The sequence below is a fragment of the Cucurbita pepo genome, chromosome 2 (genome assembly GCF_057944985.1).
Source record: "Cucurbita pepo subsp. pepo isolate OVF chromosome 2, ASM5794498v1, whole genome shotgun sequence".
Lineage (NCBI taxonomy): Eukaryota > Viridiplantae > Streptophyta > Magnoliopsida > Cucurbitales > Cucurbitaceae > Cucurbita > Cucurbita pepo.
In genome coordinates, this window is record NC_141799.1 from 4,464,127 (window position 1) to 4,481,590 (window position 17,464).

Sequence of the window (17,464 nt, forward strand, 5' to 3'; positions counted from 1 at the left end):
TTCACAGCAAGAATTGGAAAGAAAGAAGAGTGAAGAAGTGGGCAAGGAATAATGAGAGAGGCAAGCACCAACCGCAAAGATTAGCTTTAGAGGCGTTTTTTAAGGGTTTTCCAGTTTTTCTTCTACAACACTGCTACTTCCAGAGCTTTTGAGATGATGATGGTGGCGCTGTTCTTCGTGTTTTTATATGAATTTTGATTAGAAATATACACACAAACGCTCCCAATTTAATGTTTTTCCAATTTTGTGTGCAACTTTTGATTTTGGTTTCTTTTAGTATAAAATATTTGAATTTCTGTTGATTGCTTGGACACGAAAGAGGTCATACAAAGTAGCATTGTTTCATGATTGATCACCGAAAATGAAGGTGCACCGTGTGTTGTAGTGAGGGCGAGCGTTCCGAGACGACTTCCTTTGAAATGGGTTTTTCAATGACAGTACCAGGGTAGCACTAGTGTGCTGGTATTGCGCCCTAGCTCCTGTGTCACAAGTTGAATATGCACCCACTATTTAGTATGTATGTCGTAAATGGTTTAGCATGGACATGAAAAAAATCCGATGATCGACGACGCATGGGTCAGTTTCCAACCAATGTGTTTGTCATAAATGATCGAGATCGAGATGAAATAATCAAAAAGAAGAAAAAAACGAGAGCAATAAGAAGAAAAAGTACATATTATTAATATAGAGTTTGGGAGTGCAACAATGTACCTCATGTTAGTTGGATGTTGTGACAATTTGTTTGTTACATTATTATTCCCAAACCCATAAGGGCCCATCAATATATTAAAAACTTTATGTTATTATAGATAATCACATTAAATTGTTGAAGTCAATTTGATATCGGGTGATCTTTTGAAATGTTTTAGTTTGGAGTAAACGAGGTTTAGAATGTTGGTAAAGGCACCAAGCATTCCATAGAAATTGGACGTTTAAATGTGTGGTATGTAATGTTTATTTTCATGTGACACCCGAATAAAGGAGGGACACATGAATGAACCAAGACCACGTCCAAATGAGAGCGATCCTAAAGATAGGATGATGTATTAGAACGATACCCCTCCTAGTAAGATGTAATTCGGAGACGAACCAATGCAGAACCTGATGGGCACATGATATCCAAGTAAACATGAATGTACCAAGACCACATCCGAATGAGAGCAATATTGAGTATAGGATAACTAATAAATACTTAAACAAGATGCATTTTTTCTTTCGATGGTTCAATCATAAGAACTTTATGGATAAACGTGTTCTACTTAGTGTAATTTTCTGTCGGGTCAGTCCGAATCGCTACAATAGGTAACGTGGTTATGCCGGACAAAATGGATAAGTTTATCCAAATTTATTGGGACAACAAATATTTAAATAATTGAGAGAAGGTTGTGGGTCCCACTTGCATATAATTATTATACTTTTGTTTTCTTGTTATTTAATTAAGAAACTAATAGCTGCCTTTGATTTGAAGCATCAAAATATTCATTTAATTACACATTAGCTCTCCATTTTTGTCGTATTAAATATCTCCATTCATTAATTAATTTTCTTTTTAGTCATGAGCTACATAATTTCATCTTAAATTCACACTATTTTTCATTTTTATATAAAAGTTTTAATTTTTAATTTTTATATTTGATTAAAAAAAAATATGTGGAGGAAAGGACGAGTGCATGAAGTTCATCTAAAAGCACTTGAAATTTAACCAATTTCATGTGAAAAAAGGTTTCAAACTTTTCCGACTGTGATTTACTTCAATATCCACCTCATTTTACCACCTTTTATTTCTCGAGGCACGAGTGGATTCCCCATTTGAACGAAAAATGGATGAAGGGTGGAGAACATTTTAACGGTTAGATAAATGGGATCGGGAACGGGATTATATTTACTGTCTCCATTCTGGATTGTTTATATAAATATATTTAAAAATATATATATATAATTTAGTTAATTTTGAAATTTTAATATATTATGGGGTAGACTTTTGTAATTGGTACAATATATTATATACTTTAAAAGGACTGTATTTGAAAAAAAAAATTGAAGGCTTATGAGGAAAGAAGCAAATCAGTGGGCCGAAATATTGGGCCGACGCTAGTGTCTCCCAGTCCACATACAAAAGCCCAAAACTCGTGCCGTACCCATCGGCCCATTTAAAATTGTCCAATCACTCTGATTTGTCGAGATTGAATAAGCCATAAATTTTTCAAGCTAGATAATTAGTTATAAATTAATCTTACCTTCAAAAAAGTAATTATAAATTAATCAAAATATTTGTGTATTAAGTATATATAAATTATTTATAATGTGAAACCACCGTTAATCACATACCTCACGTGTTAAAAATTAAGCAGCCAAGTCAAAGTCAGAAAATAAACAACAACAAAAAAAATCAACTCTTTGACTTGGAAATTATTCAACTCTTTGACTTTCTTATGTTTTGTTCAACAATATCATAAATTTATTTAAAAAAAGTCAATCAAAATTGAAATTTTCAACTATATTTAACAAACTTTAGGAATATTCCGAAGATGAATTGTGTGTAATTCAAATAATAATTTTTACTGAGAAATATTTCTTTACGTTAATTTTAGTGTTGTTTGTGTTGGATGATGATCATGGGTTTATAAGTGAGGAATACTAACTCCATTGATATGAGGCCTTCTGGGGAAGCCCAAAGCAAAGCCACGAGGGCTTAGGCTTAAAGTGGACAATATCGTATCATTGTGGAGAGTCGTGTTCGTGTAACAGTTTGAAAGTGAAGTATAATGTTTTCATGTCTTACATCAATTTCTATCTTGAGTTCGTTTAAAATTCAGTTACCTATGTGTTTGTGGGAATGAAAACTAAATTCTCGACGATCTACCTACCCTTTCAAGTTCGTTATTTTTCCTTATATCATGATTAACACTCGAATTTGAAGTTCATTTCCGACTCAATGTTTGCTTCAAACTTCTGAGTTTCCCTCTAACAATCGTTAACGTAGCATTAAACTTAAAAATTTAAAACATGTTACAACTAACAGAATTTCAGATGAACGATGCCAACTAGCTTAACTCTATAGCTCTTTCTAGATTGGTACAAGTCATAATATAATAATGTTAAATTTTGTCGAATACCTAGTTAAAAGTATTTTTAAGAACCCTACAAGACATATAGTCATTCGAAACATGTTTTTAGTATTTTAAAAATGTAAAAAGCGAATCATAAATAAAAGATTCGAAACATGTTTTTATTAGGTCCCAAAGTAAAAGTTAATCTTAAATACATTAAATCATTTCAAACATGTTTTTTTTACATAAACATTAATTCATACACCTTTGTATTTTCAAATTTATATTTCTTTTTAATATTTTATTATTTTTATTTAAAGAAAAAATATGAAATATTATTTAAAAAAAAACATTACACATATATACTTAAATATTTAATTCCAATAATACAAGCCCTTACCCACTCAATATATATAATGAAAAAATAGATTTTTTTTTTTTTTTTTGTAAGAATTTTTGTTAGTTAGTCACAATCATCAAAGTATCAATATTTAATTAAAACCATATTCTAAAATTTTAATTAATTTAATTTATCACTTTAGTATAAAATCAATATTCTATACTTCCAGCCGAGACTTTACTCTAAACACAGTCTTTTTAGTTCGAGTTAGGTCTTAACTCGATCTTTAAATCTCATAAATTATCGTTAAATTACTTTTTAACCATAAAAAAATAGATTATTATTTTTTTACTCGATCCTAAATTATAAACAGTCGATTAAAATATAAATAATTAATTTAAAAAAAACATATTTGACCCAACTATAAAAGACTATATAAACACAAAGCATTTAATTGATAATTTAATTTTTTTTTTTTTAGAAAAAAAAAAAAAAAAAAGTAGGTGCCTAATTTCTTCCTCCTCGTCCTTGTTTGGTAAACAATTATAGCCGTCCAAAAATCGTATCCACTAAACTAAGCTTCCACGTGGCAAGACAACAAGCAACCAAAATTGAGCACATTGTATTTTCCACTAAAAAAAATCTTATCCATTTTGAATTTTGAAATTTGATAAAATCATAAAATTCTAAGAAAATGCCACGTGGCTTTAATGGTTCTATATTCCATCCCAACACTAAATTGAGGAGTGAAAGCAAGTCCAAACTTCCATCCATATCTACCCAATAATCCAACACCTTTATTTTTATTTTATTTTTTTCGAACTTTAAATTCTTTCAAATTACGTATAAAAAAAAATATCTACAAGTGTCGCAACCTACCGAGAGTTTAAAATTTTATAAACTGATCTCTCAAAAGGATCATTTCAAACACGAAAAAGTAAAAAATTAGAATATAAATCGTTTTTTTTTTCATCGTTTATATAAAAAATAAATTGTATAATTTAGAATGGAATATTAACATCCTTATTGATTTAACAATTATGGAAATATTCTAGTATAAATTTAGAAATAGTGTTGTGCTTCATTTATTCTAACTCACCGAACAAGTCAGTTGTGAAAAATTTAGATTTCACAGACAACGTCGACGTATGATCGAACCTCGAGTCACGTTTGAGAGAAATATTTTGGGAAATATGAGCGAAGAAATACATTGAAAGCAATGTTATAAGCTAAAAGCGATTAAACAACAATAATAACTTTGATAGAATATAACCCGAGATAAAAAAATTCTAAATTTATAACATTTTGGTCGATAACATATATCATATCAATTATTTTAAATTAATGATATAAAATTTTAAATGTTTTTTTTTTTTGGATAAGAAAAAAGTAAAAAGAAAGAGAAATACGCGTCTTGATATAATTGCCACAGAAAAAAAAAGGAAAAAGGAAAAAAAAAATGCCTCCGCCTAACTTGTCCTAGTACTATGCCTCCCAGATGTTGACACGTGTCTCCATTCACATTGCCGACTCAATAGTTCGTATTTCATTTTAATTCCATTCCACGACTTTATCATTTTTTTTTTCTTTTTTCTTTTCTTTTTTAATTTATTTTTCCATTTGGAATCTTAAATGCTTAATATATCTATTGATTCCATATTCTTTCAACAATTTTATCTTTAATTTTCTAAAATTTTAACTCTTTTTATTATTAAATTCTTATTTTGTTAACAAATTTGAATATATATATATATATATAATTAATTAAATTATAGGTTTGTGCTACTAATTCTATAAATTTTAAATTTATTACGATAAAAAAAATAAATTATTTATTTATGAGATATAAAATTAAAAAATTTATATCTAATAATTTAGATACCTAAAATTTATTATTTGGGAAAGTTGACTTTCAAAGTTTTTGATTTTTTTGATTTTTTTTTTTTTTTTTTTTTTTTTTACCGAATAACTGATTTAAATTTTTTTAAAAAGATTATTGCTAATATTTTCAAATTTTGACGTCAAAAAACCAAAGAAATTTAGTGACTTTGTCGTTATCTTGACGGTGCATGCACCAGAATAAAGCTTAGCCGTACTCGAACCAGATAAGTTCAACTCGAAAACAATTTTAATTTCTTAAAATCCACGTGTAAAATTATGAATGGCCAGAATCTCAACTGGGTCCCACTCTCTTAACGGTGCCTCTCTCTATATAAATTCCATGTTCCACCATCATCGTAAGTTTCAATTCCTCTTCCGATTAAAAAATGGGATTGCATGAAAAAGACCCACTTTCAGAGCTCCGGCTGCCGCCGGGATTCCGATTTTTCCCCACCGACGAAGAGCTTCTGGTTCAATACCTCTGCCGGAAAGTCGCCGGCCACCACTTCTCCCTTCAAATCATCGGCGATGTTGATCTCTACAAATTCAACCCTTGGGATCTCCCTAGTAAGTCAAACAAATTAAAAAAAAAAAAAAAAAAAATCATTTCCTTTTTTTTTTTTTAATTAAAATAAAAAACTTGATCTTTTTCGTAGGTATGGCTATGTTTGGAGAAAAGGAGTGGTATTTCTTCAGCCCGAGAGACCGAAAATACCCGAATGGCTCGAGACCGAACCGGGTCGCTGGCTCCGGGTATTGGAAGGCCACCGGAACCGATAAGGTTATCTCCACCGAAGGAAAAAGAGTTGGCATTAAAAAAGCCCTCGTATTCTATGTTGGGAAAGCTCCGAAAGGAACCAAAACCAATTGGATCATGCACGAGTATCGTTTAATCGATGTCTCCCGCAAAGTTGGAAGCATCAAGGTATGAACTAACCCGACATGTTTTTTTTTTTTTTTTTTTAATAATAATTTAGTGAAAGTTTTTTAATTTAGTAGTAATTTAATTTCAGTTGGACGATTGGGTTTTATGTCGTATCTACAAGAAGAATTCGAGCGCACAAAAGCCACCAACAACGATAGCTAGCATTCCGAGCATGGAATGTAGCAATGGCGGGTCATCGTCGACATGTTCTTCGCCACACATCGATGACGTTCTCGAGTCATTGCCGGAGATCGAAGACCGATTCTTCAACTTGCCTAGAATCAATTCTCTTCAAACTTTACAACACCATCAACATTTGAGCTCCGCCAATTTCGACTGGGCCACCGCCGCTGCAGCCTCGTTCGAAGCCATCGGTGAACTCGCTCCGATGACTCAGTCCCAAGCTCCGGCTGGGTTTTTCAATTCCAATATGTATATTCCGGCCACCCAACCGCCGAGGAGTACGGCGGAGCAAGAAGTGCAGAGTGGATTACAACGGTTTCAGAACTTCGGTTGGATGCCGCAAAATTTCCCCAACTCCGGCGACGGTTCTGGGTTCTGAAAATCTCCGTGGCCGGTTTGAACCGTGGTCGGTCTGGTTTACAAGAGTTTGTGTAGATAATTCTTTGGGCTAACATTTGGGGTTTGAGATACACGACAAAGGAAATATGGAAATGAAGTCCAAATTTTTATTACCAATTTATTTTATTTTATTTTATTTTCTAGTTTAGTTTAAAAAATAAAAATAATAGTTCTAAAATTATTTTCTTTTTACTTTTCTAATTTTAAAACTAAAATAAACATAATTAACTTTCATAATAGAAAATTAAATTCTTTTATAATAATAATAATAATATTACTTCCCTTATTAATGACATAATAAAATTATAAAATTTATGGAAATTTAAATATTTTTTAATTACTACTTTAATTGCACAATTACCAAATATCAAATTGCCATTAAAAAAAATGAGAAAATAAAGTTGAGGGCAAGCTTGTAATTTCAATAGCCTATGATGTTTTTTTCATGTGAAATTTTGAAATTTTTCTTCACCATCACTTTTTTTTATTGAAAAAAAAAATTATTATAGTAATTTTTTTTTATTGATAAGCTCCCGAGATATTTTTGTACATTTTAAAAAAAATAAAAGTTATTATCTATACCAATAAAGTCACTAGAAAAAAAAATACTAATAAAAATAATTAGTGGGTTCATAAAGAAAAAAAACGTTGAAAACGAAAATAATTATAAATATAATAATAATAAAATGGACAAATAGAGACAGTGGCAGAAAATTTGGGACCATTATAATGATGCAATAATGAGATGAGAAAAAAAAATGCACATCTTAAATATATTTTCCACACTTTCAAAATTTTAATAATATGTTTAAATTTTAAAAATAAATTTAAAAGAATAATTATATGGATAATTTTGGATGGAAACTGCCACTAGAACTTGAACACAACTCTGATTCGACCCGAATTCTAAGAGTTAGGTTGGGTTCAAAATTTTTTAGAACTTGATCTAGTTTATTTGGGTACGGGTTTAGTGTGCAAAGGATCGAGTCAACCTGACCCAACCTAATAGTGATTGTTTTCTTTTCTCACTTGACATCTTCTCCTTCTTCCACTACTTTATCGCCTTCTTCAGTCTCGACTCTCGTCTCGGTCTTGGTACTTCAACACTTAGTAGCTTAGTTTCTGTGCTCTCTTTGGTCTTTAGTTCTTCCTACATCAAACATCAATATTTCTTCGATTCTTTGGGCAAGCTTTTGAGTTCTTCGTCCTCCACACGACACATATTCCTGGATAGTTTTGAAGAGGTGAACAACTCGACAACCCAACTCGAAAATAGAGGATTAGGTTGGGTTACCTATTCAACGAATCCGAACTTTTGAGCTTGTCCAAACAAAAATTTCCCGACCTCGGTTCAACTTTCAAAAGTATTTAATAAAAATAGCTTTAATTAATTAATTAAACCTTTTACTAATAAACACTATAAATTAAATTTGTGTGGCACGTGTTCACAATCATTAATTTATATAATATAGACTTAAATCATATCCAAATTTGAGTATTAAAAAATGGTTTAGAATTAAAATATTATAGTTGAGGATAAATAAACGTGAATTAAAATATTATAGTTTCTATGCATTTTATGTGGGGCCATGCGTGTCAGAGCCTCAATTTTGTCGTGTTTTTTTTTTTTTTTTTTGTGTTTCTTCCATGTTTTTATCATCTTATTTATATTATTTATTCAATTTTTCTCCAAAATTTTAAAAAAATATGGATGAAAATTTTAAATTAACATTAAAAAAAATCTTACCGTCAATATATGAATAAAAACTATATATCGATACTTCATAGATTATCTCTAACTTTCTTGCAATGTAAATAATATTTTTTAAAAGGTTCAGAATAAATTACATTTATTATCAAGATGCAAAATAATTGGTGGACCACCTTGGTTATGAAATGGTATCCCTAAATTTTTGGTGCCTACTGCCTACCAACTATAAAGACAATTATGGTTTTAGGGGTGTACTTCTCGGGATAGACTGTGGTTGGGCTTGCTCGACTCGGTTAACTCAGGATGAATAATTTGATAAATATATTATTTTAAGTCATAAACTTAAAATTGCATAAAATTTATGACGTAAACACGTTGATAGATTAGTAGATAATGGTTGAGATTTAACGTCATATTTAGTTGGTAAATTCAAAAAAATACTCTTAGAATTTTCATCAACTTTTCAAAATCGGCTTTTAAAATTTATTAGAAATTTGTAAAATTAAATTAAATTAAAGATATTACTATCAAATCTAATTTATTTTTTTGAAAATAAATTAAAATTTAATTTTTAAATTTGCTACCAAACACATGAGTTTGGTTGGATAAGAAGAGAGAAAAAATGACATAAAAATGATAATAATAATAATAATAATAATAATAATTTTGGAGATGCCAAACACTGTTTCATTATAATCACAGAAATGTCTGCAATTAATTCAAAAAGTTTATTCTTTGATTTGGTTGGTCAACTTCTTTGGCTCTAAATGCTTTTGTTTCATCCTCTTTGTCGCCAAACACACTTTGTCTTGTCAAGACACGTATGTTGTTTTATCTTCACAAGTTATGTCAGACAACTATTATGTAAGAGATGTTCAAATGACTCGAGAATTCTACTAATTTAAACTATTTAACGAAAACAATAAAAATCGGGTTGTGTTAGATTTTTTTTGTTCTGGGTTGAACTTTTAAAAATTAAAAATTCAAATCGGTTCGTTGGGTTGATATTTTTTTTCGTCGGGGTCAACTCAATCAACCCGAAAATAGGGTACAATTCAATTCTACCATATTTTTAAAAGATTACCGCTAGTAATGATAGTGATGAGTTGTGACTTATAAATATTTAATATTAAAAAAAAAAGAGGCGTCCATTTTTTCTTTTCCTTTTTATATGCGAACTAGAGTTGAGTATAAAATTAAAATATTGGAAAAAATTTAATTATAAAAAATAAAATAGTGAAATTTTATGAGGTCTAAAAGGTAATTATATGATTTTTGGAGGACGAAAAAGCAGAGGAAATGGGGTAGATGAGCAAAAAAGCATGCGGTGCACGTGGGGGTGAAGAAACCACCTTACGCATGCCCTTGCGTCAGTTTTTTTTTTTTTTTTTACACATACATACAAATATATATATATATATATATATATATATATATATATATATATAAATATGTGTGTATTTATATTAAACGGGTGGAGAAGGAGACGAGGAATATAATTCTGTTGTCGACCCCATTTATTTGGCATTGTAGTATAAGTTTTGTCTAATAATATATAACCACTACAATTAAATTGATTATTCACGAACGGTTCCTGATTACGATTAGGTCAAAAGTCCGTTTTATCCTCGTTTTAAATAAATTTTGGGCCTTTAATTCATGTCGGCTTTTTTGCATTGTGGGCTGGGTGCTTGATTTTTTTAAAATATATTTTTGATAAAAACTACTTTTTCTAATTAAATTTTTATCAAATAATTTTAGATTAAACAAATTAGCTTAAGAATTTAGTCATATAAATTTGTAAACAAATACTTCATAATAAATTATATGTTAAATATCTAATACTTGGAATTATAATTATATATTTGATTTATTTTTTAGATAAATTAAATATCTAGCTTAGAATTATTTAAAAAAAAAAATTACAAAAATGAAAATAATATGAAATAGCAATTAATTTAACTCTTGAGATTAAAAGGGAAATAATTAAATTAAATTTGCATTAAATATTTATTATTATTATTATTTTGAAATAAAATGAATGCATATTTAAAGTGGAGAGAATCTTGCCTTTTTTAAAGTAAAATTTATTATTTACGAAAATTTGACTTGTGCCTCCATTTTATTAGAAAATTAAGTTTAAGCCCCTTTTTTTTCTAATATTCCCTTAAGGGTTGGGTCATATTACCTGCAAGAGGTTTAATATTGCGTTCGTATGACTCGGCCTATTCAATTCAAATTATAAAAGTAAGATTGAGTTACATTTTTTTCGGTTTGGGTTGGATTGAAATTTCGGTTCGGTTTGTGAGTTGATATTTTTTTATCGGGTCAACCTGATCAAACTCAAAAATAGGGTTACGATCTAACTAAATTCTACCCTACTTTTAAAAATATTAAAAATAATTAACATTTGTAACTAATGTTAATGATGAGTTGTGACTCGTAAATATTTGATATTTTAACTTTATGAGATTTTAATTATTAATTTAACATGTACTGCGAATGAGGAGTATAATTTTTAAATAAATTTACAATCCAACCCAAGAATAGAGGGCTAGGTTGTAAACTCTATTTTCTAAGCTGGCTGAGTAAGGCGGCGATTGAGTTGTCACTGCCACCTTCCATTAATTGTAATCTCTTGCTCGATGGTTGCTCGTCGTCCCACAATGGTGATTGCAGCAGCATCCGTTTTGTTGGAAGAAACGAAGAAGCTAACTCTGGATACACACTAAAATTCATCGTTGCCGTCGTGGGCGGTGTTTGTTCAGCCATATAATTCGAACTATCTTCTTGCTCGTGATCCATTCCCAATTTATTGGAATTGGGTTTTTTATAAATCCGACATAAAACCCAATCATCGAGCTAAAAAGAAAGAAAAAAAAAGCAACAAAATTTCATTTTAGGGTAGAAAAAATTAATAGAAAAGATTCAAACTTTGTGTAAATTTCATACCCTCAATGAGTTTTTCTTGCCGCGGTCGTGTTTGTAATCGACTAAGCGATACTCGTGCATGATCCAATTGGTTTTGATTCCTTTCGGTGACTTTCCATGGTAAAAAACCAAAGCCTTCTTAACACCAACTTTCGGGTTCCCTTCTAACGAAGCGATCACCGGCTTATCGGTTCCTGTCGCCTTCCAATACCCGGACGCGGCGGCTCGATTAGGCCGAGCTCCGTTCGGATACTTTCGATCTCGTGGACTGAAAAAATACCATTCTTGTTCTCCATAATTAGCCTTTGCTGAAATTTTCACCGCAAACAAAAAATCAAAACTTGGCTAATTTTACTAAAAATCCCAGTTTTAGCCTCTGTCGACGGAACTCACTCCGGCGAAAAACACACCTGGAAGCTCCCAAGGATCGTACTTGTACAGGTCAACATCGGCGATGATGGCCGCCGGCAAGGGCTGTGAAGTGGCCTTCTTCTTTAGGTAGTGAACCACCAGCTCCTCGTCGGTCGGGTGGAACCGGAACCCCGGTGGCAGGTTCGGCCGCTCTGAATCGGCCTCCGGCGCCGACTTTAATTTCTCCATATTCTTTTTTTTTTTTACCAAATTTCTCAGGTTCTTCCGGTAATTATACCATAAATAAATAATTTTTAAAAAACACGAAAATATTAAAGTTCAATTAGCAGATTCTTTTTTCTTTTTTTTTTCGTTTATTTTTTAATATTCGCGAATCATTGGGCAATAATCGTCTACATGACACTCCAGCGTAAACACTTCAACTCACCCAATAGGAACTCGCCGCACTGCTTTGAAAGTGAAATTACCGAAATAGCCCTATATATCGCGGTAATTAAGGGCTGAAGCGAACCAGTGGAATATGGGCCGTTAATCAGGCGGCACGTGTAATTCCACATCGAAAGACGACACGTGGGACAAGCTAGACGACAAAAGAAAGGCTAAGTGTGGGACCGACATGGGAGCTTTCGAAAAGCAGAGCCTTTTTTTCGGATGTCATGCTGTTGACGTGGAAAATAAATAAATGACCAAAATTTTCAAAAATATGCTGTTGACGTGGACAAGCTCTCGCCTTCTTTTTTTTTTCTTTTTTTTTTTTTAAATTTTTAAAATGCCCATTTCGTAATTATAAAATTCCAATTTTATTTTTCCCAAACTCTTTTATTACAAAAATGGGTTGCACGAATTAACATATTAATTATTAAAAAAAAAAACAAATCAATGTAATTTTTAACTTTCCAAAATTATATATATATATATATATATATATATATATATAAATTTTAATTTTTTTTAATGAAATTACATTTTCTTTATTTTCTTTATCGGTGGGTAGATTCGATAAGCTTTAATTGATTCAATAATTCAAAAGGATTGGTATATCAATTTTAATCATCGTTATCTATATCTGACGGTTGATAAAAACAAAAAAAATCTTACATATGAATTACAACTTTTTTTTCTTGAATTAATGAGGTGATTGGACGCTAGTTTTTGTCAAATATCGAGTCGAATCCACTGACTTATCAATATGAGATAAAGAAAGATCTGACCGAGAGAAAAATGAGAGAATAAAGTTTAAAAAGATATGTACTAGTTTGGTAGGGTGAATGATGGAGAGGAATATTAGCTATGGATGTGTCCAAAATGAAATGTGAAATGATATCAAATACTATTTATTCTATAATGTGATTCGAATTTGAGTTTCATTTAATGAACGTGCATCGTGCTTGTAACAGCTCAAGTCCACCGCTAGCAGATATTGTTTGTTATGTATAGCCGTCGGCCTCACTATTTTTAAAATGCTTATGCTAGAGAGAAATAAAAAAATATTTCGTTTCTGGTAGAAAAATAAAATTTGACATGATGAACGCATGATAGATATCAGTAGACGTATGATATACTTCTTACAAGGTTATCTAATATGTAATTGTTTCAAGTTAAACGGGCTTAATTATTTTATAGTTTTTATGATTAATAATAATGTAATTATGAGTTCTTATGTGTTTGAACTAAAAGAAAAAAAAAAAAAAAAATCAATGAATTTATACGTAGTTTTGAGTGGAGAAGGAATGTGGTAGTAAATAGCGAATTTGTAGTCGTGGAGGATACTTCCATTCGCCATGAATTCATCCATGTAAGTGATTTCTTATCTGTGTTATTTCAGACATGATGTTGAATTAGGTCGTTCTTGATTTCTTTATTGGGCATTTTGAACTACATTGTTGTTCAGTTGTTCAACAAATTAATCAATCGGAAACCCATTTACTGTTCGCTTCCGCTTTCGATTCTCGGTTGATCATAGTTTCCCTATCTCGCCTAATGAAAATCAGAGTTCATCGGGAAAGAGGAGGGAAATTCCACTGTTTCTTCTTCTTACAGACAACATTCTGTGTATTTTGCTCTGAATTTGTTTCCGTTGGATTTTGAATGACTTCAGATCCGAAACGACTTCAAATGAATTTCTATATTTGTTATCTCTTGACATAGAATGGTTCGAAACCATCTAATTTAGAGCATTTCTTGCTCGAACTTTCTCAATTCGGAGGATTAATCTTATAAATCCGAACTTAAACATACACATTCTTTCCAAAATATGCTCTCAGTGAATGATTGTGGCTCCACATTTCAGGAATTGCGAGGGGAAGTTTAAGAGCAATTTGAAGGAGCATACAAAAACTTTTGAAATGCTGCACGGGTAAGTAATTGACGAACTTCAGATTTCAGTGTCAATTTATGAGCGATCATTTTAGTTTGGAAACATTTTCTTGTCGATGCTGGTTTCTAAGAAAAAAATTGAAGATCTATAGCTTATACATTGTACAATGTTGAAGAATATGTTCTAGTCAATCTATTTCACCCTAGAGCCATGTGAATTACTCTCATTCTTCAATGAGGCTGGTGATCTGACCACCCCTGTTGAATGGCATACTGATTTTGATTGTTTTCTTAACTACAATCTCACATTTGTAGAACAAGTTTATCTAATTCATGGGTTTTCAACTATAGTTGTTACAATGGCATTAGTTCTTGGCTGGATCAATCAACATTAGTACTGATGTTTATAATTAATAGTTGTACACTTGAAACAAGTTCTTCTTAGTGCATTTAGGAAATGAGTGTTTATTCATTGTCCCATCTGATACTGAACGAAGTTAAGTTGAGCTTAATAGAGACATTAAGTCTATAGTACATTTTGTTGCTTCTTTAGTAATTTTTTATAGATGATTTGGAGATGGGTTAGCCATCTAACTCTGTTAGAACATCCTCTCTGGTATTAGTAAAGGAAAATAATTAAAGCGTCATATGCAATTTGTCTCCACTTTTATGTAAAATTTGATGGTTTATGTGAGATCTTACATCGGCCGGAGAGGAGAACGAAACAATTCCTTATAAGGGTGTGGAAACCTCTCCTTAACAGACGCGTTTTAAAAATCGTGAGGCTAATGACGATACATAACAGGCTAAAGCGGACAATAACTGTTAGCGGTGGGCTTGGGCTGTTACAAATGATATCAGAGTCAGACACTGGGCGGTGTGCTAGCGAGGACGTTGGACTCCCAAAGGGGGGTGGATGGTGAGATCTCACATCGGTTGTAGATGGGACCAAAGCATTAATTATAAGAGGGTGGAAACCTCTCCATAGCATATGCTTTTTAAAAACCGTAAGGCTGATGGTGATACGTGACGGGACAAAAAGGACAATATTTGCTAGGAGTGGGCTTGGGCGGTTACAGTTTACCCTGTCCATAGTCAGATATCGTGAGACATGAATTATTTAGCTTGGAATAAATTTCTGTAAATCAGGAGTGAACTAACAAAAATGAACCTTTGTCTGCTTGAACTAAAGATAAGGGTGTATTAGTAAAGACTATGAGAGAACTTTCCTGGGTAGTTTATAAGTTTTTCCATTTTTTTTATAGGAAACAGAGAACTTGTATTAACCAATAGTCTAAACTTTACGGGAAAAAAGAAGGGAAATGAGGTATCCCCACTGAAGCAAGGGATACGAAAAGGCATCCTAATTGGTGTAAATAAAGAAAACTTATGTAAGGTGCTGCAAGTCGAGGAGAAGAGTCTCGTTCAAACCAGAAACTCTTCAAAGCTGGTTTTCATATCTTCAGAAATTCATTGCAGCCACTTTATAGTCGAGCTACTTACTCTTGGATCAACTCGGTAAATAGGTGTTTGGTTCAATCCATTTTGAATTTGATAGGTGTTTGGTTCAATCCATTTTGAATTTGATAAATGGATTGCTGGTGAAGTATATTCATTAAGAGAGACAGAGACTTCTTATTTGGTTTGCAATTAAAGCATTTTGTTTCATTCGTATAGTTGTTGATTGATTATGTTCCTGTTGTCAGCGTTTAGTCTTCTAAACTCCCACTTGAAAAAAGAAACAATTTCTCTGCCAAGTTGATTATTGAGTTGATTTGACTTCTCACCTGTGTCTACAACGAAGATGGTTCAAAATGGGTGGCTAGAAAGAGAAATCAACGCTTTCCTATATATTAGGAATTATATGAATAATGCACAAGAGGGCTAGCAAAACAAAAACGCAGATCAACACAAGATGGTCTGCAAAAAGGGGCAGCTCAAAAATAGGAGCTGAATTAGAAACTAAAGGACCTCCAACCCGAAAGAATAGTGTAACTACAAAGTCTCTAGAGATAGATGTTAGGACTACGGACCTCCACAATGGTATGATATTGTCCACTTTGAGTATAAGTTCTCATGACTTTGCTTTTGGTTTTCCCAAAATGCCTCATACCAAATAAATCAATGTGGGACTCCCTCCTAAGAATCTTCCCCTCGAGCAAAGTACTCCATAGAGCCTTCCCTAAGGCCTATGGAGCCCTCAAACGACCTCTACTTAATAGAGGCTCGACTCCTTTCTATAGAGCCCTCGAACAAAGTACACCCTTTGAAACACTTGAGTCATCTTTTACTACACCTTCGAGACTCACAACATTTTTGTTCGATACTTGAGGATTCTCCTGACATGACCATGTTAGGAACCACGAACCTCCATAATGATATGATATTGTCCACTTTGAGCATAAGCTCTCACGGTTTTGCTTTTGGTTTCCCCAAAAAGGCCTCATACGAATGGAAATAGTATTCTTTACTTATAAACCCATGATCATCCCCTTAATTAGCCAATGCAGGACTTCCTCCCAACAATCCTCAACCATAGATGTCCACAGTCTAGTAATAGAAACAATCTAGCAAGGGACAAAACCTTCTCCCAATGATTTTCCACACTCTCAAAGATTCTATTGTTTCTCAGCAGCACATTAAAGAAAAGTACCCTCATCCATAAAGGGAAATGAACAAAACCATTCCAAAAATAAGATCACAATCCTTGTTACGAGCCAAACAAACCATCCCAAATCAGCTAAGCAAACTAACAATTCTTCAAGATATGGGCCAAATCCTCAGATGCATTGCCGGATTGAAAGTTGAAAGCACCACTGCAGCCCAACAAGGAGAAATACCTCTGGACCCAACCCATGGTGTTAAAGCCCCATGCTACGCCTGCCAATAAAAGAAGCTGACCTTCTTGGAAATCTTAACCTTCTGTAAAACGAGGAAAAACGTATTAGAAGAAATAGATTAGAGATGACAATTCATTAGGTTAACGTTGAAACGTATTGTAATTTCAAATTTACTCTGTGATGGCTTAGTGATTATAATTTTTGTCATAACCATTTTACAGATCATGTGCTGGGGGTGCTTCTGAAGGAATCCTTAATGGAGCAATTCTATGTTTTTAACAAGTTCATAATTTATGAACTTTCAATTTTATCCAATTGTCATTGTCATTAACTTAATCAATCTAATAATGAGATCTTCCATGAATTTTCTTTTCAAGGTGCCAAAATGTGATTGGAGCATCCTTTCCAAGAAAGTCTTTGGTCATACAGAACGGCTGAGTCTTAAAGACTAAGTATGGAATAGGAAACCGAGTGAGCCTTCAGCCAGTCAACCCAATTACTCAACTTCTTTGAAAA

The 17,464-nt window shown here is 32.1% G+C and overlaps 2 protein-coding genes across 2 annotated transcripts; one reads left to right on the forward strand and one right to left on the reverse strand.

Annotated features, from left to right (window-relative positions):
- The first annotated feature begins 5,627 nt into the window (after positions 1–5,627).
- Positions 5,628–6,895, forward strand: LOC111787610 (NAC domain-containing protein 72). The gene is made up of 3 exons (XM_023667627.2): positions 5,628–5,838; positions 5,928–6,196; positions 6,285–6,895. Exons 1-3 carry the CDS (start codon positions 5,658–5,660, stop codon positions 6,756–6,758), a joined length of 924 nt encoding a protein of 307 aa, XP_023523395.2. The 5' UTR covers positions 5,628–5,657; the 3' UTR covers positions 6,759–6,895.
- Positions 6,896–10,922: 4,027 nt separating this feature from the next.
- On the reverse strand, positions 10,923–12,059 carry LOC111787611 (NAC transcription factor 56-like). The gene is made up of 3 exons (XM_023667628.2): positions 11,831–12,059; positions 11,442–11,728; positions 10,923–11,351 (listed from the first exon to the last, which is right to left on the reverse strand). The coding sequence occupies exons 1-3, from the start codon at positions 12,018–12,020 to the stop codon at positions 11,058–11,060; spliced, it is 771 nt and encodes a 256-aa protein (XP_023523396.2). The 5' UTR covers positions 12,021–12,059; the 3' UTR covers positions 10,923–11,057.
- Positions 12,060–17,464: the final 5,405 nt, after the last annotated feature.